Genomic DNA, 23,549 nt, shown 5'->3' on the forward strand with positions numbered 1-23,549 from the left:
TTTAATTTGAGATCCATCTATCTATCCCTCATCTATATCTTATCCAATGACCCAAGTTCACTGGTAGACAAACAAGGAAATAAAATATTCTAAAGGAAAAACAACTCTGTAAATCTCATGGATGATTATGATTATAAAATACTTTCTTAACGTCATGAATGAGAGCAAAAGAGTGGATTCAATGATGCCACTAAACATGGGCACGATGCTTCATTTGAAACAATTTCCTAATTTAACAGATATTTGACATGTGTTCCAGTTTTGGAGCTGTGTTTTACTTCTTAAAAGGACTGGCGTTCTGACTGCAGTCTTTCTAAATCCCCATCTCAGTAGCTCTCATATCACTAGCTCTTGATAATTTTCCTTTCCTCTCTTAGTGACAGATCTGAATCACCAGAAATCAGAAAACATAATTCTGGCAGCTAGTTTGAACAGGCCTTGTTCAGTGGCATAAACAGAATGTAATTTATTTTTTGTGACAGTTTTAATAAATGTGACGTGAAACACAAGGGATATAATGTTATCGATATTGCACCTCGAAAGAGGAGAAAGTTTGGTATGTTACCTCCTGATTAGCAGCAGCTAGTTCTTCTTCCAGTGCAGAGACTCTTTCTAAAGAAACCCTCAGTCGCTCCCTTACCTAGAAGAAAAACCAAAATATGTGCAGTAATGTACATCCCATACATATTGAACTGTGCTGAATCCATTAATATTACCAGAGACAGTCACATTTGGCAAACTATTAAACTATTTATATCCCTAAGTGCTCAGGAATACTATGACTATGTTGTCACTTTACAATATGACTGTAACAAGGGATTTTTCTTGCAAGCAAGTCCTTCTAGTGTTTCAGTTAAGATCAACTCCTCTTGTACTGAATTCTGATACAAAGTGGAGGCAAAGTTCAAAAGTTTATTATGAATTCATCTGAAAAACAGTCACTGATTAAGCATAAGATAAAGGCAAAAAACTTTTACTGCTTTAAAAAATAAGTTTTTTCCTTTGATGTTTAGTACAAAATAATTTGTCTAAAAGCAAAGGATTCTTAGAACCTGAAAATTGTTGCCCATTGCTCACAAAATTAATTTTGTATTAGTTAGAGGTCTACATCGTAATTGAGGGATTGGAAAGTATGTAATTACTCTGGAATTCCTAACTACTTTTCAGATACCAAAGGTTAAACCATTATATTTTACAGAACCAAAGAATGCACATTCAGTTTGAAAGTAATGATTTCCAAATGTTTCATATACAAATGAAACTCAGAGAAAAGTTTCTTTGATCTTTGTTTTCTTAGAACTTCTAAAATTGTTTTAGTTATCTTATGTTCAGATTTACAGATATGCTTCATATTAAATGCATCAAAAGTAGAAAAGCTGAGAAAGAAGTTTGGCTAAACTAAAATAAATGACTACAGCAGTTTAATTTTCCTTAAAAACATCAACAAAATTTATAGATTTAATTTAAAATAGAATTCATGGTGAGTTTTAGATTATTTATGATTAACATTGATTTTCCATGGGAATATAACAGTAAGCATTTTAATATGTAATTATATAAATAAATTACATAATAAAATTCAATTTTATTAATTTATTAATGGTATAGTTTAATTAATTCTTTTTCTTTTTTAAAGTAAGATTTAACTAGGGATATAAGTTAAATACACAGAATATCTAGAAACCTATGTACATAATAATTTTAAAATTGAAGTACATTTTCTAGTTAGCAGACATAAAAAAAACAAGTGATATCTTATGAATCTAGACTCTAATTGATTTTAAAAAATCTCAATTATTTTAATACAGCATAATGAAACTGAAATTATTCAGGTGACTGGGTGTACTTAACTCTTGAAATACATGTTAAATAAGAAAGAATTAATGCCTGAGTGGAATTTTAATATTAATTTCATTGATATTTTCATTATATTTCATTATGTTTAAAATCTGAAAATTAATAATACATGCATAAATGGATATTTGATATCAAATGTAATTACACAAGATCCTTCATGATGTTTAAGTATGCCAGATTGGCTGCCAGGTACCAATGCTGTTAGACAAATATCCAACTGTTCATAAAAATGCATGAAACTTATGTTGATTAATAACTGAACAAGAGTGACTTAGAAGGAAATCTTTGATGATTTGACTTGGGAAATACTTTTTTCTATGAGTGCTTGGAAAGATGCAAACAAAACAAATATTCCATAGGCATGAAAATGAGGAGGACTGCTGATACACTGAATGCAGATATCAACAGAAACCTCAGTAGAAGTTCTTGATATTTAACAGAGATGATTGTAAAGTTTTATGCACCATTTCCTAAAATACTAGATATAAAATATTGGATATTCTGATAAAAATCTAAGAATCTTGGGTTGATGAGAAGAGCAATATGAAATAGTCAAAATGTAAATTAATCTCAACATATGCAACACTAATCAGATCACATTTAGACTGAAATAAAGAGGTTAGAGTACTATGTTTAAAAGACATACATTTTTCATTTCCTCTAGCCCACAAAATTGGTACACATATTGGAGAACTATGTCAAAATCACTGCTGGTCTTAGCAAATTGGTGTGTATTCTACCCTACAGCTCAGTGAAATATAAATGAGGACATTAATAATGAAGACTGCCAGTCATTGCAATTGTCCAGAGCTATGCTCAGTCTTTGTATTTTATTTAGCTCTTCTTGTGTTCTAAACCTTCTGTGGCAAAGTTTTTCATTACATCTTCTTCTGATCTTTCATATATGTTTTATGTTAATAACCAAAGCACTTAAAATAGAATATTGTAAGTACTTGTTTATATGGGTCTCTCCTCACCTCTCCTGATCACCACAAGAAGCTGTTAGCTATTCTTAGTTAGGAAAATTGTTTATGAAGATGCTTAGGCACACGTCAACCCCTCAATAATTAAATGAAATGCTAATTTAAATAAGCATGTGAATCAACAGTGATACTAATATCTTTACGTAGTTTGTAATTTTTGTCAAGTGCTGAAATTTATCATTAACAATAACATTCATTAACATTTACTGAGCATTTCTCATTTACTAAGTACTGGCTAGGAGCTTTATATGTCAGACAACTCTACTGGGTAGGGTAGAGTTCTCTTCATTCAAAAGAAGAGAAAACAGATTAGAGAACTTAAGACACTTGTCTAATTCAGTCTAACTCCAAAGTTCAAGCTCATAATACTTTTCCTTTAGGCTATTTGTTATTACTTAGTTGACAATCAGTTCAGCTGCCCCTCAACTTAGCAACATCCAGGGTACTTCTGGTGAGTTACTAAACCCTATTACAGTCCCTATGGTCACAGTATGAAATAGCTTATGCTAAGCTCACTGAACTTTAATATGTACTAAATTACTTTTAGATCCTAAGTTGTACAACAACCATTTTCTTCTTAAATGTACTCATATTTGTATGAAGTGCTGTTTTATTTATTGCCTTCTATTCATTTTTTTTTCATAACAGCATCCCTCATTTAAGTGATGTGGGACATCTGGGGAACAGCCAAAACTATTCACTCTCTAGACCCTCACTCAAGTTACTCAAAACTGCTAGATTTTCTCTGAATAGGCCATGCTCTTTTCAACACTCTTGGTTAGTTCACAAATTGAGCATACTGCTTAGAGTATCTTTACTTCTCTGCCTAACAACCCTTACACATTTTAATACCCAGATCAAATGTCACCCCCTCTGTGAAGACATTCTTGACGTTCTTATTACTTCTTCAAGCACAATTAGTTGCAACTCTTCCTGTGACTCCATATCACATTGTGTATATCTTTGCGTCACATAGCCTGTTATTGACATGGGAACTCCAGCGCTATGAACTCCTTACTTGTAAAGAAAGTGTGCCAAATATATGCCAAGGAGTCTAACACATAATAGCTATTGTATAAATGTACAGTCTTGCTAATTCTTATTAATGCAGTTTTATACTAAGAAAAGAAATATAATAAGAAAGTAAACATTAAAGATATTAAATTACTGTTTTATATTAGTTGATATTATATAGATAGGGATTTTTATATAATATCCATTTGTGTCTTATTCAAAATTATTTATAAACTAATTGCCTCTTATACTAAAATTAAAAATAAGATACAGTTCCTTATTAATAATCTTGAAGACAGAATTGTAGTTATCCTTATACATGCACAAAATCCCCTGCTCTAAGAACATCTGAAAGACTGATGATAAAAATATGTATGGATATAAATATTAAATAGAGCAAAAGTATCTGTATGCTCAAAATCTATATATAACTGAGTAATAATCCCTAGTTTGGCTTTTAGTGCTCAGAACTTGTCAGATAATTTACAATGAAGTGCCCCAATTCCCACTGTAGAAAATCCTAAAGCCTTATTAATTTTAAAATTTTAATCTTTGAAATTTAACAAAATTGAAATCATGTCATAAGCCTTACTAATCTCCAAAGAATATTATCATCATATTGGCTTATTAATGTCCATAGAACTTATTTGAGTAACAGTTAAGAGAACTTACAGTTACTTAAAAAAGACCTAAAGCAGATTTTGCTACTAATGCCTTATGCTGCCCCATGTGGAGACTCTTTAAAATGTGTGTTCAGTACTAAGCTATTAGAAATTCCCCAAATAAAACCCTAAACTTCTAATATGAATCTCTAAAGGTAAAGTACATCCAATTTACATCTCAAGATGTTTTACTGTCAGCTAGGAGTCTTCTATATGGCGACACACTTCAGAGAGGCAGGGAGGAGAGAGACTGCGGGGTAGGGAGAGAATAAGAGAGAAAGGGAGAAAGAAAGAAAGGCTAAATGACAGTATTAAATTTCAAATGGCCATCTAGACTAGGACTACAGCGTGCCATAATAGGAGCCTTAATAAGCCATAGATTCAGTGGGATTAAACAAAAGAATGTGGTTATGAATATTAATAATATACATGAAATAGTCCAGTTGCATTTTTTGAGTGATTTTTTCCTGTAACTCAAATATGTTCCTCTGAACTGCCTGACTACAGCAATCAACTGAGTCGTGGATGAAGACAAGGAGCTTGACGATGATGACAAAAGCAGAGTTAAGCTTGAAATCTTTTGGTAATACTATACCTTTTTTCCAGTAGTTTGATTTTTAATTTCAGCTTTATTGAAGTTATAATTGACATATCAAACTGTAATAATCCTTTCCCAGTACTATACCTTTTCATCCAAGGCCTTGTGGTGCTCAAATAAAGATTTCAGCGCCTTGAGAACCTCAACTTCGCTGGACACTCCCGAGGGTGACTGGGCTTGTCGCTTCACCACCGTCATTCTCAGTGACCTCTCGTGTCGTGACACAAGGCACTCCAAATGCTCCAGTAATAGCTATTGGGTTTAACAGAAAATGTAATTGCCTTATGAATACAGGTCACTAATGCACAGAGAGGACTTCTATTTTAGCAGACTGAAGATTTATATATTATCTAATGATAACATCAGATTATCCTACAGGTAGCATCAGTGAAACACAAACCTGAGTTCATAAACCAGGGTTCAAAAATATACTAGAAGTAAATTGCATTTCTATCACATAACAATTTATTAAATTTAAAATATAATGTGAATTATATACATTCTTTTATAAGATTTAATAATTTCAGTTTAAGTTGAGGAGAACTAGAAAACACCATATGTGAAAATGAAAGTTGCTTAGTCGAGTCCGACTCTTTGCAAACCCACGGACTATACAGTCCATGGAATTCTCCAGGCCAGAATACTGGAATGGGTAGCCTTTCCCTTCTCCAGGGGATCTTCCCCACCTAGGGATTGAACCCAGATCTCCTGCTTTGAAGGTGGATTCTTTACCAGCTCAGCCACAGGGGAAGATCCAATAAATAGGATAACTATTGAAAAATGTTATACAATGATGACTTTATTAGAAAATAGAATTCAAAGTCAAAATTAATTTCACTTATATCTGATAATTTAAATTTTTTAAGTTGAAGGAAATGAGCATAAACTTCATGTTGCTTTAAACTTGATTATAATGACAATCACATGTTGCTATAGTAATTAATGTGGTAACACTAATGATTTTATTCACAATTAAATTCTTGGATTACATAACAGAAAAATATATGCAGCCAACAAGAATATAGTAATTGAGACCAGCAGTAGTCATTTTGGGGAAAGAGATTAAGGACATAATTATTAAACTGTCTGCTCTGGAATGTACATTCACCCAGAGTAGTCTTTGGTGCCATGACAGAGCTTAGGGGCAAGTCCAGTGAACAATGTTTCATTCTGTCATAGACTTTATGCTCTGACTTTTCCCAAATAAATTTTGCTTTTAAATGTTTTGTGAATTGGAGTTTCACCTTTATTTTATAACGCAGTTCTGCAACTAAAAGTAAAGATATATGAAAAAAAGAAAAAGCTGTTATCAGTTATTAAATTTTGCTAGTGAAGAACTGTGGTGTTGGAGAAGACTCAAGAGTCCCTTGAACTGTAAGGAGATCCACCCAGTCCATCCTAAAGGAAATCAGTCCTGAATATTCATAGGAAGGACTGATGCTGAAGCTGAAACTCCAATACTTTGTCCACCTGATGGGAAAAACAGACTCATTGGAAAAGACCCTGATGCTGGGAAAGATTGAAGGCAGGAGGAGAAGGGGACGACAGAGGATGAGATGGTTGAATGGCATCGCTGACTCAATGGGCATGATTTTGAGTAAACTCCGGGGGTTGGTGATGGAGAGGGAGGCCTGGCGTGCTGCAGTCCATGGGGTCACTAAAAGTCAGACACAACTGAGCGACTGAACTGAACTGAACAACAAATGACTAGTAAGGGAGAAAAGATTTTCAGAAGCTAGTGAAAGCATAGGCTAACAAATGGTGTCTAGGCAAAACAAGCAGGATTACTGAAACAATATAGGAAAAGGCAGATATAAGATACTGAGTTGGAAAGATGTAAAGAAAAACTATTATCTTTCAAGAGTTTTCCTAAAGCTCATACTATAGTGAGAAATTTAGTTTTCCCACAAAACTACTATTAATTTCAGTGTCACATATTAGTGTCATGTTTCTCAGTTCTTAATAAGTTATTTTTTCTGTATTCACTGTCATTAATTATGGTTCAGTAGGTCAGAAAACTTTGCCTATTATTAACACAAAAAAACACAAATATCTGAGATACTAAATGTATATAGATCAGTCAGTAGGAATCATATTTAAGCATCAAAATAATATTTAAAGTTCTTCAGTATAAAGATGATATAATCATTATTTTCAAAGAGCTTTTATTTACCAACCTCTTATTATAATCATGGTATTCTACTCCCCTGAATTATGTAGATTCTATAGACACATCTATAGATGTGTGCATTGCTTAAATCCAAGCTGTTTCACATAAGTTATAGAGCTCTGCCTATTTCTCCAACTTTATCTAATATTAGTTTTCCCTTCTCAGCATTTGTCTATATCTAATTCACCATTTATTGTACACATTCACCTTGTTTAAGTCTGTCTCTCAAAAAACAATGTAAGGTCCATGAGGAAAGAAAGTATTTTTATTTATTAATATTTTCCCTATTTTGTCCATTGCCATATCTCTTAGTGCCTAGAAGATTGGCACATAATAGATGTGTACAAATTTTTGTTAAATGAATAAATGAACCCTGATTAAAACAGGAGTTTGTAAGAGCTATGTCTATAAGTAAGAACTCCTCAGACAAATGGGAATCTGGGATATCTGACCCAGATAGATTTGAAAAATCAATAATTAAATTAACATCAAAAGAAGGAACAGTATCTTCTATGATTCATGGATAGTTAAATGACCACCTGAGTTATTCTAAAATGAGGTGTCTCTGAAAGTAAGGCTTTGATGGACTGAGTCATAGGGACAATAGACCATTTTGAAGGGCAGGAGGAATATAAGGACAATGAGGTGAGCTGGCTGCTTTGAACTGCATTGAAGAGTTAAAAGAAATAAAATGACTAGCATAAGGTTTTAAGATTTAGGTCAAAGCTCAGAGAACCCAGAAGCTGCTACGGCTGCTCAGAAGAGCCTCTTATTGAGGTCCCAAGACAAAACAGAAAAAAAGAGAAAGAGCCTGATCTAGGAGAGGTCACTGAATTACAATGTATGATGAATTCAGAGCCTTACCAGATATCTTATTCGGAAAACTTGGAACTACTTTGAAAATAAAAGGCACCCCCAAGAATTAGAAAAAGTAAATTTAGAAAATACTCTTATCCCCCGAATTCCAATGAGCTGCCACACTTTACTGATAAGTTACATCTCATTTGTCTTGGTGACCACGCATGACTTTACTTAGAGCAGTTACCTTGCAAAACAAAGCCTATGTTCCCTCCTCTTGAATCTGTGGAGGCCTCTGACTGTTCTGACCAACCTGCGTTGTACAGTGAAGTTACAATTTGTGACTTTTGAGTCTAGGTCCTAAGAGGCAATGCGGTTTCCAGCTAGCTCACCGGAACACTTGCTCTTAGGTCCTGGAGCCACTGCATAAAAACTCACTACTCTGAGACCACTGTGCCATAGAGCTCATATGGAGGTTCTTACATGTAAAGTCCCAATTAAACCTGTCTGTCTTTCAGTCATTCCAGCCTAGGTGCCAGACACAAGAGCAAAGAAGTCATCTCACAAGTAGACCTTTCAATCCCCAGATATTTGCGTCACCACCTGAAGACCATAGGCTAAAGTTGGCCCATACCATCTTATGGTAAAGGATAATTTTCAGAAATCTTGTGAGCTTGTGGTTAAACACAGTTAGGTAAAGCTTAAATTATGTAAGCTTATGACTCAATGGACATGAGTCTGAGCAAACTCCAGAAGATAGTGAAGGACAGGAAGGCCTAGCGTGCTGCAGTTCATGGGGTCGTAAAGAATCAGGCATGACTTAGAGCCTGAACAACAACAAATAATTAAATATTTTTAAAAAATAGTAACCATTCAAAATATATCACTTCCTAATTATCTTACTATATTTTACTATTACCAATGTCCACGGCATTGTTTACTTTAATTTATTTGAATAATAGAAATACTATATAATGGTTCACTACTGTGCATTTTTTCCCAACTCTGCATTCGGTGACAACATGTTGGTAGTTTGAAATCAGCAACAATGGGAGTATTTTCACCATGGAAAATGAGTAACACTATATATTTTTTTCTTTTTCAGATTAAAAAAAATAAATTGTTTACCAGTCACTGCATGTGCGCTCAGTCGTGTCCAACTCCTAACAATCCCATGGGCTGTAGCCTGCCAGGCTTCTCTATCCATGGGGTTTCCTAGGTATGAATACCGGAGTGGGTTGTCATTTCCTTCTCCAGGGCATCTTTCAGATTCAGGGACTGAAACTGTGTCTCCTGCATCTCTTGCATCAGCTGGCAGATTCTCCACCACTGAGCCACCTGGGAAGCCCACTAGACCTCAAGTCATCCCAGCTGAGAGCCCAAAACTTACGGAGCAGAAAAGGGCTGTCGTACCCGTGCCCTTTCTGAATCTCTGACCCATAGAACTGTGAGTGTAGCAAAATATTGCTTGTGTCATTACATTTTGGGATGGTCTGTTTTGAAGCAATAGATAATCAGGAAATCTTCCCTAAGGAAAAGAGAATGCAAACATTTCTTTGGATATTAGCTCTAAGCTAAAACTACATTTTTGGTGCTCACTGGTGTACAGCTTTTCAATAATCTGGTAGACATAATGATTCATCCTGTGGATAAACTGGCCTATTTATTTGACCACCACAGCATTTTCTCAGTGGGCATAAAATAGTGACCATGGTTTCAGGGATAGGACTTATTCACTGGCCTGACAAAATGGGGTTCTCATCATCAAGGTTGACAGGATACTACTCAAGACCAATAGCCAAGTTATTTGCTGTAGCCATCAACCTTGAACTTCTGAATACAATATAATTGGAAACCAACTATTTATCTTGAAGCAAGCAGATTAAGTCAAATCCTCCCATCAAAAAAGCAGCTGTTTTTTGTTACTGTAATAAACCCTTTTTCTGAATATAGATTTGCCTTCTCTAATGGCTATGCTTCTACCAGTAACACCATCTTATTAGATTTTTGCTAACAATCCTGTTATCATACACAACACTACTTTAACACCACCTCCTTAAAAAAAAAAAAAAAAAAAAAAAAACAGTGAAAGAGCTAATGCAATGGCCTGATGCTCTCAGCCCTGGTTTTACCATGCCATCACATCTTCAGAAGCTGCTAATCCTAAAGAATGGTTAAGTCATCCAAGGAAGAAACTATGTTGATTTAAGCTGAGAGACAACACGTTGCTAGGCTGGGATGCTCCCTTTCTGTAAGTATACACTCAGAATTAGTGATGAAAGCAAGGTTCAATTTTTCTCAGGATATGTATGGGTCTATATACATAGGTCCAGGAATCAAGGTTTAGAATTGGAATTTATATTTGCTAATAGGGCTTTGTGACCAGTTGGAGAAAACAAGATCTTTCTACTTTATGGTATCATATACGTAGCATATATTAAATTATTTTCCCATTTTCTTGTTATGTTTTTACTTTTTATTCTATTTTACATTCATCAAAAAAGCAGGAGAGTTCCAGAAAAACATCTATTTCTGCTTTATTGACTATGCCAAAGCCTTTGACTGTGTGGATCATAATAAACTGTGGAAAATTCTGAAAGAGATGGGAATACCAGACCACCTGACCCACCTCTTGAGAAATCTGTATGCAGGTCAGGAAGCAACAGTTAGACTGGACATGGAACAGCAGACGGGTTCCAAATAGGCAAAGGAGTATGTCAAGGCTGTTTATTGTTACCCTGCTTATTTAACTTATATGCAGAGTACATCATGAGAAACGCTGGGCTGGATGAAGCATAAGCTGGAATCAAGATTGCCGGGAGAAATATCAACAACCTCAGATATGCAGATGACACCACCCTTACGGCAGAAAGCAAAGAAGAACTAAAGGGCCTCTTGATGAAAGTGAAAGAGAAAAGTGAAAAAGTTGGCTTAAAGCTCAACATTCAGAAAACGAAGATCATGGCATCCGGTCCCATCACTTCATGGGAAATAGATGGGGAAACAGTGGAAACAGTGTCAGACTTTATTTTTTGGGCTCCAAAATCACTGCAGATGGTGACTGCAGCCATGAAATTAAAAGACGCTTACTCCTTGGAAGGAAAGTTATGACCAACCTAGACAGCATATTAAAAGCAGAGACATTACTTTGCCAACAAAGGCCCATCTAGTCAAAGCTATCGTTTTTCCAATGGTCATGTATGGATGTGAGAGTTGGACTATAAAGAAAGCTGAGTGCCAAAGAACTGATGCTTTTGAACTGTGGTGTCAGAGAAGACTCTTGAGAGTCTCTTGGACTGCAAGGAGATCCAATCAGTCCATCCTAAAGGAAATCAGTCCTGAATATTCATTAGAAGGACTGATTTTGAAGCTGAAACTCTAATACTTTGGCCACCTGATGCAAAGAACTGACTCATTAGAAAAGACCCTGATGCTGGGAATGATTGAAGGTGAGAGGAGAAGGGGACGACAGAGGATGAGATGGTTGGAGGGCATCATCGACTCAATGGATATGAGTTTGAGTAAACTCCAGGAGTTGGTGATGGACAGGGAAGCCTGGTGTGCTGCAGTCCATGGGGTCACAAAGAGTTGGACATAACTGAGCGACTGAACTGAACTGAACTGATGTTGATTCTGATGAATACCTATGTAGTCCATAGGTTACAAAATATTAGGATAATATTGATATTTAATGAGAGCATAACTGTGCACTGAAGAACCATATGCACGTGGCTGAATACAGTATTGAGATATTATTAATCTTTTTTGTGAATAGGAGATTTTATTTTTGTCTAAGAAGTCTATTTGTATTGTTGGGTAGATACATATCAGTATTGCTGCTTTTTGGAATTTTAATACGAAAACAAGTATGATAAAATCTGGGTGGTAATGCAGACTAACATCTCAGGTTGCCCCCAATCTTTTGAATGTATCTTCCATGTTTGATAGGCCCCCACATTCTGAATGCCATCATTCCAATGGACAATCCAAAAAACACTTCTCAGGCATGTTCACCACCAGGTGGCAGACGTGTGACTTAATAGCCGGCCCCCTGCACAGGAGAGATTCTGAGGGGAGTCAGGTGAGGACAGGAGCTGGGCAGGGGGCATCCGTCTTGCTGGTACAGGTATTAGCAGAGGCTGCGTGTCTCTGGGACATCGGATGGAAGAAAAACACAAAGCTAAGAAATGCTGTCCTAGAAATCATGCACGTAAGCTCAGTTTAGACATTTCTCATAGGCTTTAATTAAAGCCTTCTTGATTAAAACGGCAGACTGTACTGTTTTGTGCAATTGGGAACTCTCGTCCATGTAATAACAAAAACAGTTGTGTTTTTAGTGATATAAACCAGACTCTTTAAAGAGTTTGACAATTTAAATATTCTGAACACTCTTTGATGCCTAGAAAAATATTCTCTATAATAGAGGCTTAATAGTTGTTGAACTGAAGTAATAATGCTTGTAAATTATCTATCTTGGAGAATGTGGCCAGAAAATGTTCTAATCTAGAAGGTATCTATGGCTTTTAAGCTTTAAATGAAAACCTATTACAAATAAAAAGGAACTTACCTAAGATGCCACTAACAGTCTACTAATTTGTACACCTTTGCTAGAAACAAAACTTTGATGTTTAATGAATCTTGCAGAAGGCACCCTTTGGTATACACTCAAAGGACTGGAGGGACGATGTGAGTGGCCATTAATTTATGTTGGAATTCACTTTAAATGACCACAGCCTGGATATTTATACACATAAACGTATCAAATCCTATATCCATAGACACATATTGCCTCACTGAGAATTTTTAAACTAAATTTCTAAAACTATAAGTCTTTCTACAATATCACCTTGTGTGCAATTATCTTCAATCACATACAATATTCAAGTAGAAATGTATTCTGCCCTGTAAACTAATTTGGCCTCTGTAATACGGTCAAATAACACAATAGCAGCATCGGAAAATGAAAACAGTCAAATTGCTTTCTTAATCAGTCCACTTAGTATCCTTTACTCTCAAACATGGCTTAGGTACCCTACAGGATCTTGTTTTCTTTTCACATTAAGAAAAGAGTTCCTTGGAGAAGGAAATGGCAACCCACTCCAGTATTCTTGCCTGGGAAATCCCATGAACAGAGGAGTCCGGTGGGCTATGATCCATAACGTTGCAAAAGGGCTGGACATGACCCATCGTTTGACAATGGGTTTTATGCAAGTTTGAGTCCCACACTGAATAGCTGTAGGGAGAACATGTGTTGTACCTTACTCACTCTTGTGTTTGTCATAACCTATTGTAGCACTTCATAAAAAATATACATGAACCCAAACACACACATATTTTATCTGCTTTTAACTACCAGGGTCTTCCTTTTCTCAACTGGATTGTACTTTCTACTCCTCAAGGAAACAAATTTAGAGGGATTTTAACTTGTACAGACAGGCTGATCAAGAATGGGAAGCTTTTCTTTAGTGTCTGATTTTATTTGAACATTCATTTAATATAATTCTTTTGGCTCAAAACAAAAGTAAGGGCATAGTAAGGAATGTTTCAAACTCAGTCTTTAATTTAAACTAAGGATCATTGTTAATAAGTCATCTCTGAGCTCTTCAGGTACCAGAGCAGTTGAAACAACAAACAGCAAGAATGAAACAACAACAAAACTTTTCTACTCTTATATTAAGAAATAGTAACTATATAAATATTTATATTTTCCCCTCACCCTTTAATTCGAATAATTCTGCAAAAATATGGTAATTTTCAGCAGTTGATTTCAGTATGTTGAAAAATGGCAGGAATGCTGTTTTCTACAAATACAACTTGCATGGGTATGGTTAGAGAAGTTTTAGGAATAACAAATTTTGTTTCATTATTTTTTTCCACATTCTTTTTAGTGTGGAAATATTAAACAATAAAGATTTTTGAACGTTTCTGTAAATATGCACTACAATTTTTGAAGTTTTTATTTTTGTACAATCATGAATAAGATTAACATGACTTTATTTGGATTTTCTCAATTTAATTACTTGAGGCAGTTGGGTTTAGGAGCAACTCTAGTGATTACTTTTGATTTTTTTTTTTTTTTGTACACTTTTATTTTGGGGGCAAGGATCAGGTTTATCTGTAGTGACAAAATGATAAATGGCCACAGCTTTACCTGTGACATCAGAATAAATACCTAGCACATTACTTTCCACACAGCTGATAGAAAATAGATTACTAAACAGATTGGGGCTGAATTACAAGAAGTTGAACAAACTCTGCTCCTTCCTAGAGATAATCCCTTAGGTCACACGTTACTTGTGAGTAACAGGAATATGCTTTTTAAAATATACAGCCATTGATGAAGCCACAGAGCGCACTCTCCAGGTGTGTCACTTACAAGCTGTGTGTCTTGGGGCAAGTTGCTGTGTTAGTTTTCTCATCAGTTAAATGGGGACAATAGGATTGCTGTGAGGATAATGTGAGTGAAACACGTAAAACAGAGAGAGAGACATTTCACCTTTAATCAATATGTCACTATATGATTACCATTATTATTGTGCGATACACAAGATAAAATTTATTCATTCATCTTCCTCTGAAAATTCTATTTTCTATTTGAGAACAGATATAATTCACTCAAATATCCTACCTCTTGATCTATTGCTTTTGCTGATACTCAAAATGAACAACAAAACCTCCATCCACTTATGAGTTCTCTTTATGAACTGTGTTTTCTGTGTTATCTATTTCAGTTTGTAAGCATATGTTAACCTCTCAATGTTGAAAGAGAGAGTCACAAGCTTATCATGACCCTAGAAGTTGAGACACTCAATTCTACTCAAACTTTCCCACAATCTAATAAAAAATTCTTTTCGGGTGTGAGATCACATTACTTTGTTGCTTTCTCTCCATGACCAGTAAGTGGGTGTTTATAGCAAGAAGAAAAATACACCACACAGAAGGAGAAACTATTATGTAAATCCATTTAAAAATCTTATATTTAGCAACATTTAATAGGGTATTGAAACTCCAGTACTTTGGCCACCTGATGCGAAGAGCTGACTCATTGGAAAACACTCTGATGCTGGGAGGGATTGGGGGCAGGAGGAGAAGGGGACGACAGAGGATGAGATGGCTGGATGGCATCACTGACTCGATGGATGTGAGTTTGAGTGAACTCCAGGAGCTGGTGATGGACAGGGAGGCCTGGCGTGCTGCGATTCATGGGGTCGCAAAGAGTCGGACATGACTGAGTGACTGAACTGAACTGAACAGAATAGGGCATTATAGGGGAAGAGTAAAGATTTTCTGATTTTCAGACCTGGATATTTCTGAGGTGGTGGGGGAGGTGATTATGTAACTAAGTTGTTACATATAAATCAATGGTTTGCACAAGGAAGGCTTCATAAATCTATTTCCCTTGATGTAATCAACAACAAAAATCCTCCACATCATTTAGAAAGGTAGAAAAAATGTTTTCTAGCTTTATTCATGTTTTGTCTTACAATATTCAGCTGTCATTTTTATGTTACTAAGACCAAGCGTACAATGAGTACATAATTAACATACCTTACTCTCTCAGTATTAATCTGCCAGAACTCTTAACACTTCAAATATTTTCACTTACTTCATATTGAAATTGAACTACAGTCACACCAAAGTGGTTTTACTTTACATTATTTTACTAGAAAAACTTCTCTCATTGATAAGTAATATGACAGTTTACACAGTCTGAAATTTAGTAAATTTTTCTTCTGAACTAGAAAATAAGGTACCTCTGATGATAGCAAGTCATGTGATTAAACAAATACATGGGTTTTCAAGAGCAGACTACTGTAATTTCCATCAGGTTCATGAAATAAAAATATCATAACTGGAAGTCTCCTTCATGAGCTTCTAAAATAGAAAAGGTATGCCTCTTTTAATTAGGAGAGTCCTCTTTCAGTGATTTACATTTTTAACATCTTTTTAAAAAATTATTGTTTTTCTGAGGGTGAGGTGAGGATGAACATCAGGCCATTCCCTCATAGTACCCAGAAGGCAAAATCATGCTCCCCTTTCAAACCTGTGACCCTACCATCTTGCCCACTCCCAGTGTCTGAAGCATGACCCACCTACTCCATTGCAAAACAGTCTGGAACTCACAATGGAAATGCCACTTTTCCTTTTAAAGTAAAAAAAACAAAGGTCAGAAGAAACACTAACATTTTTTAAGGCAACACCATGATTCAGTAGGCAAGGCTATAATTTAGGTTTCTGGTCTTCCTGTTCTGAGTTTTGTAGTATATTCTCTTTCACTCTAAGTAACAGACAATAAGTTGGTGTCTGCTTGAAGTCTTCCTGAAGTTTTTAAAGGCTTCTATTTTTATGAATGTATTAGAGATAAGACACTGAACTATGGAATTACTTCCAAGCAGAGGCAGTTTTATACTTACTCTTGTGTTGTTTCTTTCAGCTTTAAGTTCAGAAATTTCTTCTTCCTTTTCCAAAAGTTGTTCCCTGCAAGCATTTAATTCTTTTGTCAGAGCAGCAAATTCCTGAAAGGGGAATAAAAAATTTTTTTGAAGACATATACCAGATTTTTAAAAAATGTATTCCAGCAGGAAGGAAAAAAAAAATCAAAATATAAACTTTTGAGTGTAAAGAATAGAAAGAAATGGCCTAGTTGATTATACCTTGCTGTTATGTATACATACATTGCTGTCATTAAATCAACCTCATTCCAACCTTCAACAAATGCTAGTCCATGATACTTAACATACACATAATATTATAATACACTGTTCAGATGAGAGTATAAAATATATTTCAGAATGTATCAGATATAGCATATTGAATTTAACATTAGTATGATAACATATTGATAATATGGAATAATTTAAACTTTGCTAATTTTGTGAACAACTCTGAAGATCTTACACTCTCACTCTGTATCACAAAGTTTAGACTGGGTGTACTACATCATAAGGAAAAAACAGCTACCATCAACACCAAGCTAAAATTCTTAAATACACTATTTAGAGATTAAGAAGTGTACTTATTAAATAGGATGAAGAAAGAGAATACACCTGTGTCCTACAAAATAATAAATATAATATATTTATAATATATAATTATATATATAATATAATATAATAATAAATGCATCTAATACTTGATATCATTATCTGAGAGTCTCCTATTAATTTATGTATTGCTCAGTTTTTCATTCTGAAAGGTAAGCTCCATGTGAACTGGGACTTTACTGACTTCACTGACTTCACTGCTAAAGTCCTAGTGTCTAAGACATAGTGGGTGCTCAACTAGTATTTATTTTCAATAAAAGAACACAGGTAATATATTCTGGAGGACTTCCCAGGTGACTGACTCAGTGGTAAAGAATCTGCCTGCCAAGCAGGAGATGGGGGTTCAATCCCTGGATCAGGAACATGCCCGGGAGAAGGAAATGGCAACCCAAGCCAGTATTCTTGCCTGGGGAATCCCTAGACAGAGGAGTCTGGCAGGGTACAGTCCACAGGGTCACAAAAGAGTTGGACACGCCTTAGCAAGTAAACAACAACATATTCTGGAGTAATCCTTTCTCCATTACAAATGACACTTTGGAGTAATTGTCAATGGCTTCCTTCCCCAAAATGGGATCAGAGATTAAATAATGTGAGTATTTCTACCATTAGGTAGTGTGTTTAGACACAATAAAGAATGCTTAAAAAGAAGGCAGAAACACCTATTGAACTATTCTGTTACTTCAATTTACAAATAAATATTTTTAAGTAATTTTAACATATCCATATTATTATAAAATTCTTCACAGTGGTTCTTTAATAAAATTGATGGCTGTCAAATGTGTTAAGTATTTGGGAAAATTTGGGACTAGACTGGGAAGGAACTGTCAGAATATCAAAAAGAAAAAACAAAAATGGAGAGATAGGTTTGGTTGACCTAACCCTCACAAAGGCAAATTTAGTAAAAAGTAAATGAATATGATGATTATGCAAAGCTGGGAAAGGTTTAGGGTTTATATTTTTGCCTGCTTCAACCACTTATTTTGCTGGTTCTCTGAGTGGCTTCAAACCAACTGGATACTTCAAAAACCTCGGAGCAGACATTTAGAGTTTAGAATCAAGATGAAAGAGTTCATTGTTTCATTTGGCTGGCATTACAGATAAATGTTTTCTCCTCTGATTGCTGCCTGCTTAAATGTTCATATTCTGAGTATATTATTCAAGTGGAGAATGGAAATAAGCAACAAGTAGAAAAAAAAACACAACACTTGTATAGAAAACAAAATTTTCTTCATATAAACTGCATAGTTTTGATGGAGAAAAGAAGAGAGTAAGAAAGAACCTGCACTGCTTTTTAAAATTAATCCTATATTCACGAATAGGGCTTCCCAGATGGCACTAATGGTAAAGAACTCGCTGGCCAATACAGGAGAGAGAAGAGACGTGAGTTCAATCCCTGGGTCAGGAAGATTCCCTTGAGGAGGGCAAGGCAACCCACTCCAGTATTCTTGTCTGGAGAATCCCATGGACAGAGAAGCCTGGAGGGCTGTAGTCCAGAGGGTTGCAAAGAGTCAGACATGACTGAAGGGACTTAGCATGAATACATGCAAACTTACACGAATATCATAAGACAAAATATTAATCAAATCTGTAAATTTAGTATCATATCATTTTTTTAAGTGAAACATATATCTGGATTATCTTTTTAGAAGTTTAACTTACTATCTTCAGAAAGAAAAAAGGTCAGAAGAAAATAATTTATAATTTTAACATTTCTTATCTCCAGATGGTAAAATTATAAGTGAATTTTGTTTTTTTGGCTTTATGCTATGTATTTTGCTATCAAAACTCTCTAGAATAAATATGCTTTTATGCCTAGTGAATAAAAGAAAATGCGAATCTATAAATTCACTGAAACAGTCATGTGTTCATAACCAATGACAGATATTAGTCAAGATGTTACTAGTGACAGACGACTTTGCATTTTTAATTTACTATCATGGCGCTGACTCTGAACAAGCTATTTAGTGACTCCATGTATTAAGATTAATCTTACATTTATTAACTTTCTCTCAAATTCCAGGCACTATTTTCACATTCATTATCCTATTTTACTCTCTCAGTAACTAGTGGGGGAGTCTCATTTCCATTTCATGGCTGAGGAAACTGAATTACCAAGATAAAAGTTCAAGTTCACAAAGCTCATAACCCATAGTGAGGAATATTGTGAATACAGCTCTCCAGACTGGACTTCCAGGGCTTTTCCACTACACCATTTTGACCTGGCATGTATGTATGGATCAGAGTTGGAGGACATTCAGCAATCTTCTTCTTTATCTGGAGATTTACATAACCATTACTTATAATTACCTGATATGATCCTTCTTAATTAGTCCAAAGGGAGCGTGGGGATCTAGGAAGTGGCGTATTTCTTCCATGCAGGGTTACAAGTGTGAGACAAGGACATCCTGAAAATCTAGGACTGAAGTAGATGCACCTGTCTTGTATGGAGTTAATCATCAAATGTTTTTACACTTTTTCTCTGACACTTCTCTATTCTGTACCAACTTCTCCATCCATACTGTCACATGAACTGAGTTTTTTAAATCAACTTTTCCTAGATAACATTAATAATAATAATAGAAGAGGTAATTAACATTGAGTGAGCCCTTACCATACACCAGGTACTCTGCCAAGCAATTTATATTGATTATCTCATTAATCCTAATGAAATTCTGTAAGGTGATACTAAAATCTCGCTAAACAAAGCTAAACGCTTACCATACAATTCAGCAAATCTCACTCCATGGTATCTCATGCCAAAGAAATCACACTCCAATGAAGTTGAAAACTATGTCCACACAAAACCCTGCATACACCATTTATAGCAGTTCCATGCATAATCGCTAAGACTTGGAAGCAATCAAGATGCCTTTCAGTAGGTGAAGGGATAAATAAACAGTAGCACCCTTAGACAAGGAAGTACTGCTGCTGCTGCTGCTGCTAAGTCGCTTCAGTCGTGTCCGACTCTGTGTGACCCCATAGACGGCAGCCCACCAGGCTCCCCCATCCCTGGGATTCTCCAGGCAAGAACACTGGAGTGGGTTGCCATTTCCTTCTCCAATGCATGAAAGTGAAAAGTGAAAGTGAAGTCACTCAGTCGTGTCCGGCTCTTAGCGACCCCATGGACTGCAGCCCACCAGGCTCCTCCATCCATGGGATTTTCCAGGCAAGAGTACTGGAGTGGGGTGCCATTGCCTTCTCTGAAGGGAGTATTATCTAGTGCTAAAAAGAAATGAACTATCAAACCAGGAAAAAACATGGAGAGACCTTCCATGTATATTAGTAAATCAAAGAAGCCAATCTGAAATTGCTACTATTGTATGATTCCAACCATATAACATTCTTAAAAAAATAAAATTTGGGGACTGGTAAAAAGATGAATGGTTGCCACAGGGGTTGCAGGTGTGGAAGGGATGAACAGACAGAGGACAGAGGATTTTTAGGGAAATGAAAAAGCTTTGTGTGGTATTTGATGACTTATACATGTAATTAACAGAGAAGGCAGTGGCACCCCACTGCAGTACTCTTGCCTGGAAAATCCCATGGATGAAGGAGCCTGGTAGGCCACAGTCCATGGGGTCGCTAAGAGTCGGACACGACTGAGCGACTTTACTTTGACTTTTCACTTTCATGCATTGGAGAAGGAAATGGCAACCCACTCCAGTGTTCTTGCCTGGAGAATCCCAGGGACGGGGGAGCCTGGTGGGCTGCCGTCTACGGGGTCACACAGAGTCGGACATGACTGAAGCAACTTAGCAGCAGCGACATGTAATTAAACATTTGTCCAAACCTCTAAACATACAACACCCAAACTATGGACCAGTGGTAATAAAGATGTGTCAATGTCGTTTCATCAATTGTAGCAGATGTACCACTCTGATGTGTGATGTAATTAATGGTGGAGATCACTCATATGTGGGGGTAGAGGGTACATGGGAAACCTCTGCACCTTCTTTTAAATTGTGCTATGATCCTAAACTACTCTATGAATATAAAATCTTAAAAAAAAAAACAACAACACTGAGGCCTAGATAAGTGAATAAAATTTGCAAAGTTGGACACTTAGTCATGGTATAGCTGGGTTCTGAAATCAGACAAGCTGGTTCACACTGGATGACTACAGTAGACTGTTTTTCTATTTTCCCCTCTCCTGACCACATTCTTTCCCCTTCTAATTTGCCCTTTCTTAGTCTTTGAAAAGTTATACTTTCCTCAAGCTCACAAAAATTTTCAGAGCTTTCTACTTTTAAGCACATCAAATTTAAATATATTTTTAACTTTAAAAATCCAAACCATCCAAAACATGACCTTTCTCAATTAATTAGCTTTCTTTTTCATCAAAAAACAGAAACTACCATTTTGAGCAAGAGCCACTTCATGCTGAACTTAGTATTTTATATGAATTACTTCATTTCTTTCCTATTTTTCAGATGAGAATATTGAAGCTTAGCATGGATGAATAATTTGCTCAAGGTCACACAGCTAAAAATAATTCACCTTGATTACAAAATTCTAATTTCTGCAACACTGCTTCTTTCTCACTGAAAATGGAAAATCATCAAATTTTTCAATAGTAACAATTGATATAAACATATCATCCCTCTAACTCTCCATCCACACATATAGCACTGTGCACCTAGACAAGAGAGTTCCAGAAAAGCATCTATTTCTGCTTTATTGACTATGCCAAAGCCTTTGACCGTGTGGATCACAATAAACTGTGGAAAATTCTGAAAGAGATGGGCATACCAGACCACCTGACCTGCCTCTTGAGAAACTTGTATGCAGGTCAGGAAGCAACAGTTAGAACTGGACATGGAACAACAGACTGGTTCCAAATAGAAAAGGAGTACGTCAAGGCTGTATATTGTCACCCTGCTTATTTAACTTCTATGCAGAGTACTTCATGAGAAACGCTGGGCTGGAAGAAGCACAAGCTGGAATCAAGATTGCCGGGAGAAATATCAATAACCTCAGATATACAGATGACACCACCCTTATGGCAGAAAGTGAAGAGGAACTAAAAAGCCTCTTGATGAAAGTGAAAGAGGAGAGTGAAAAAGTTGGCTTAAAGCTCAACATTCAGAAAACAAAGATCATGGTGTCTGGTCCCATGACTTCATGGGAAATAGATGGGGAAACAGTGGAAACAGTGTCATACTTTATTTTGGGGGGCTCCAAAATCACTGCAGATGGTGACTGCAGCCATGAAATTAAAAGACGCTTACTCCTTGGAAGGAAAGTTATGACCAACCTAGATAGCATATTGAAAAGCAGAGACATTACTTTGCCAACAAAGGTCTGTCTAGTCAAGGCTATGGTTTTTCCAGTGGTCATGTATGGATGTGAGAGTTGGACTGTGAAGAAAACTGAGAGCTGAAGAATTGATGCTTTTGAACTGTGGTGTTGGAGAAGACTCTTGAGAGTTCCTTGGACTGCAAGGAGAGCCAACCTGTCCATCCTAAAGGAAATCAGTCTTGAATATTCATTGGAAGGACTGATACTGAAGCTGAAACTCTAATACTTTGGCCATCTGATGTGAAGAGCTGACTCATTTGAAAAGACCCTGATGCTGGGAAAGAATGAAGGCAGGAGAAGGAGAGGACAGAGGATGAGATGGTTGGATGGGATCACTGAGTCAATGGACATGAGTTTGAGCAAGCTGCGGGAGTTGCTGATGGACAGTGAAGCCTGTCCCATGCTGCAGTCCATGGGGTCGCAAAGAGTTGGACATGACTGAGCGACTGAACTGAACTACACATACCAGACCCTGTGTTAGGGGCTGAAGATGTGGAAATAACTTAGGCATAGTTGTTGCACTTGACCTCATAGATCTTTTGGAATTCACATTTCATTCATATCAGGAGCTTTCATCACTGATAAGCACTGAAAACCCATCTCCAAAGTGCCACACAGGAGGTAATACTGGTTTATGTGCTTAGAGGCATTGTTGACTAACAGGTTAACTCTTGCTCTAGTACCTTCCTCTTAGCAGGTTTATCTTCTGCCTCTACCAAAGATTTATTCCTGTTTCTATCTCCATTTTTAGGTTTTCTCATCTCTCTTATTTTCTACTTCTTTCACATACTATTTCCTTTACCAAGAATGCTTTTCCCTATCCTTTCTGACTAACTGACATATGTGTAAAGTACCTGCTTGACTTGTTAATGATCTATTATAACTTGTTCAAGATCTAGCAATGCAGTTACTGTATTTTTCATAATAATTGAATTATTTGTTCATCTCCTCCAAATCAACAGCATGATCCTTTAAAACAGTGTTGTTACCTTGTTTATTTTTATAGCTTTAGAACTTAGCAGAGTTTTGGACAAATTGCAGATATTCTGTAAATCCTTGTAACAATAAGTGAATAGTTCATTTCCTAAATGCTTGCTTTTAATACTAAAAACACTTTTTTAAAAA

At 36.0% G+C, this 23,549-nt stretch overlaps 1 protein-coding gene across 14 annotated transcripts in view; it reads right to left on the minus strand.

The window, feature by feature from the left end:
- PPFIA2 (PTPRF interacting protein alpha 2) overlaps positions 1 to 23,549 on the minus strand; it is a 502,235-nt gene that overhangs the window by 189,420 nt on the left and 289,266 nt on the right. For all 14 annotated transcript variants that reach the window (XR_009494446.1, XM_059886832.1, XM_059886831.1 and 11 more), the window contains 3 exons: positions 16,497 to 16,598; positions 5,202 to 5,366; positions 566 to 640 (listed from right to left, as the gene is read on the minus strand). Coding sequence is in view for 13 of the 14 variants with exons in the window: in XM_059886832.1 (XP_059742815.1) it covers positions 566 to 640; positions 5,202 to 5,366; positions 16,497 to 16,598 (342 nt within the window). In the remaining variant the exon portion in view is untranslated. The remainder of the gene's footprint in view (positions 1 to 565; positions 641 to 5,201; positions 5,367 to 16,496; positions 16,599 to 23,549) is intronic.

This window comes from Bos taurus, chromosome 5 (genome assembly GCF_002263795.3).
Source record: "Bos taurus isolate L1 Dominette 01449 registration number 42190680 breed Hereford chromosome 5, ARS-UCD2.0, whole genome shotgun sequence".
In the NCBI taxonomy this organism is placed as follows: Eukaryota; Metazoa; Chordata; class Mammalia; order Artiodactyla; family Bovidae; genus Bos; species Bos taurus.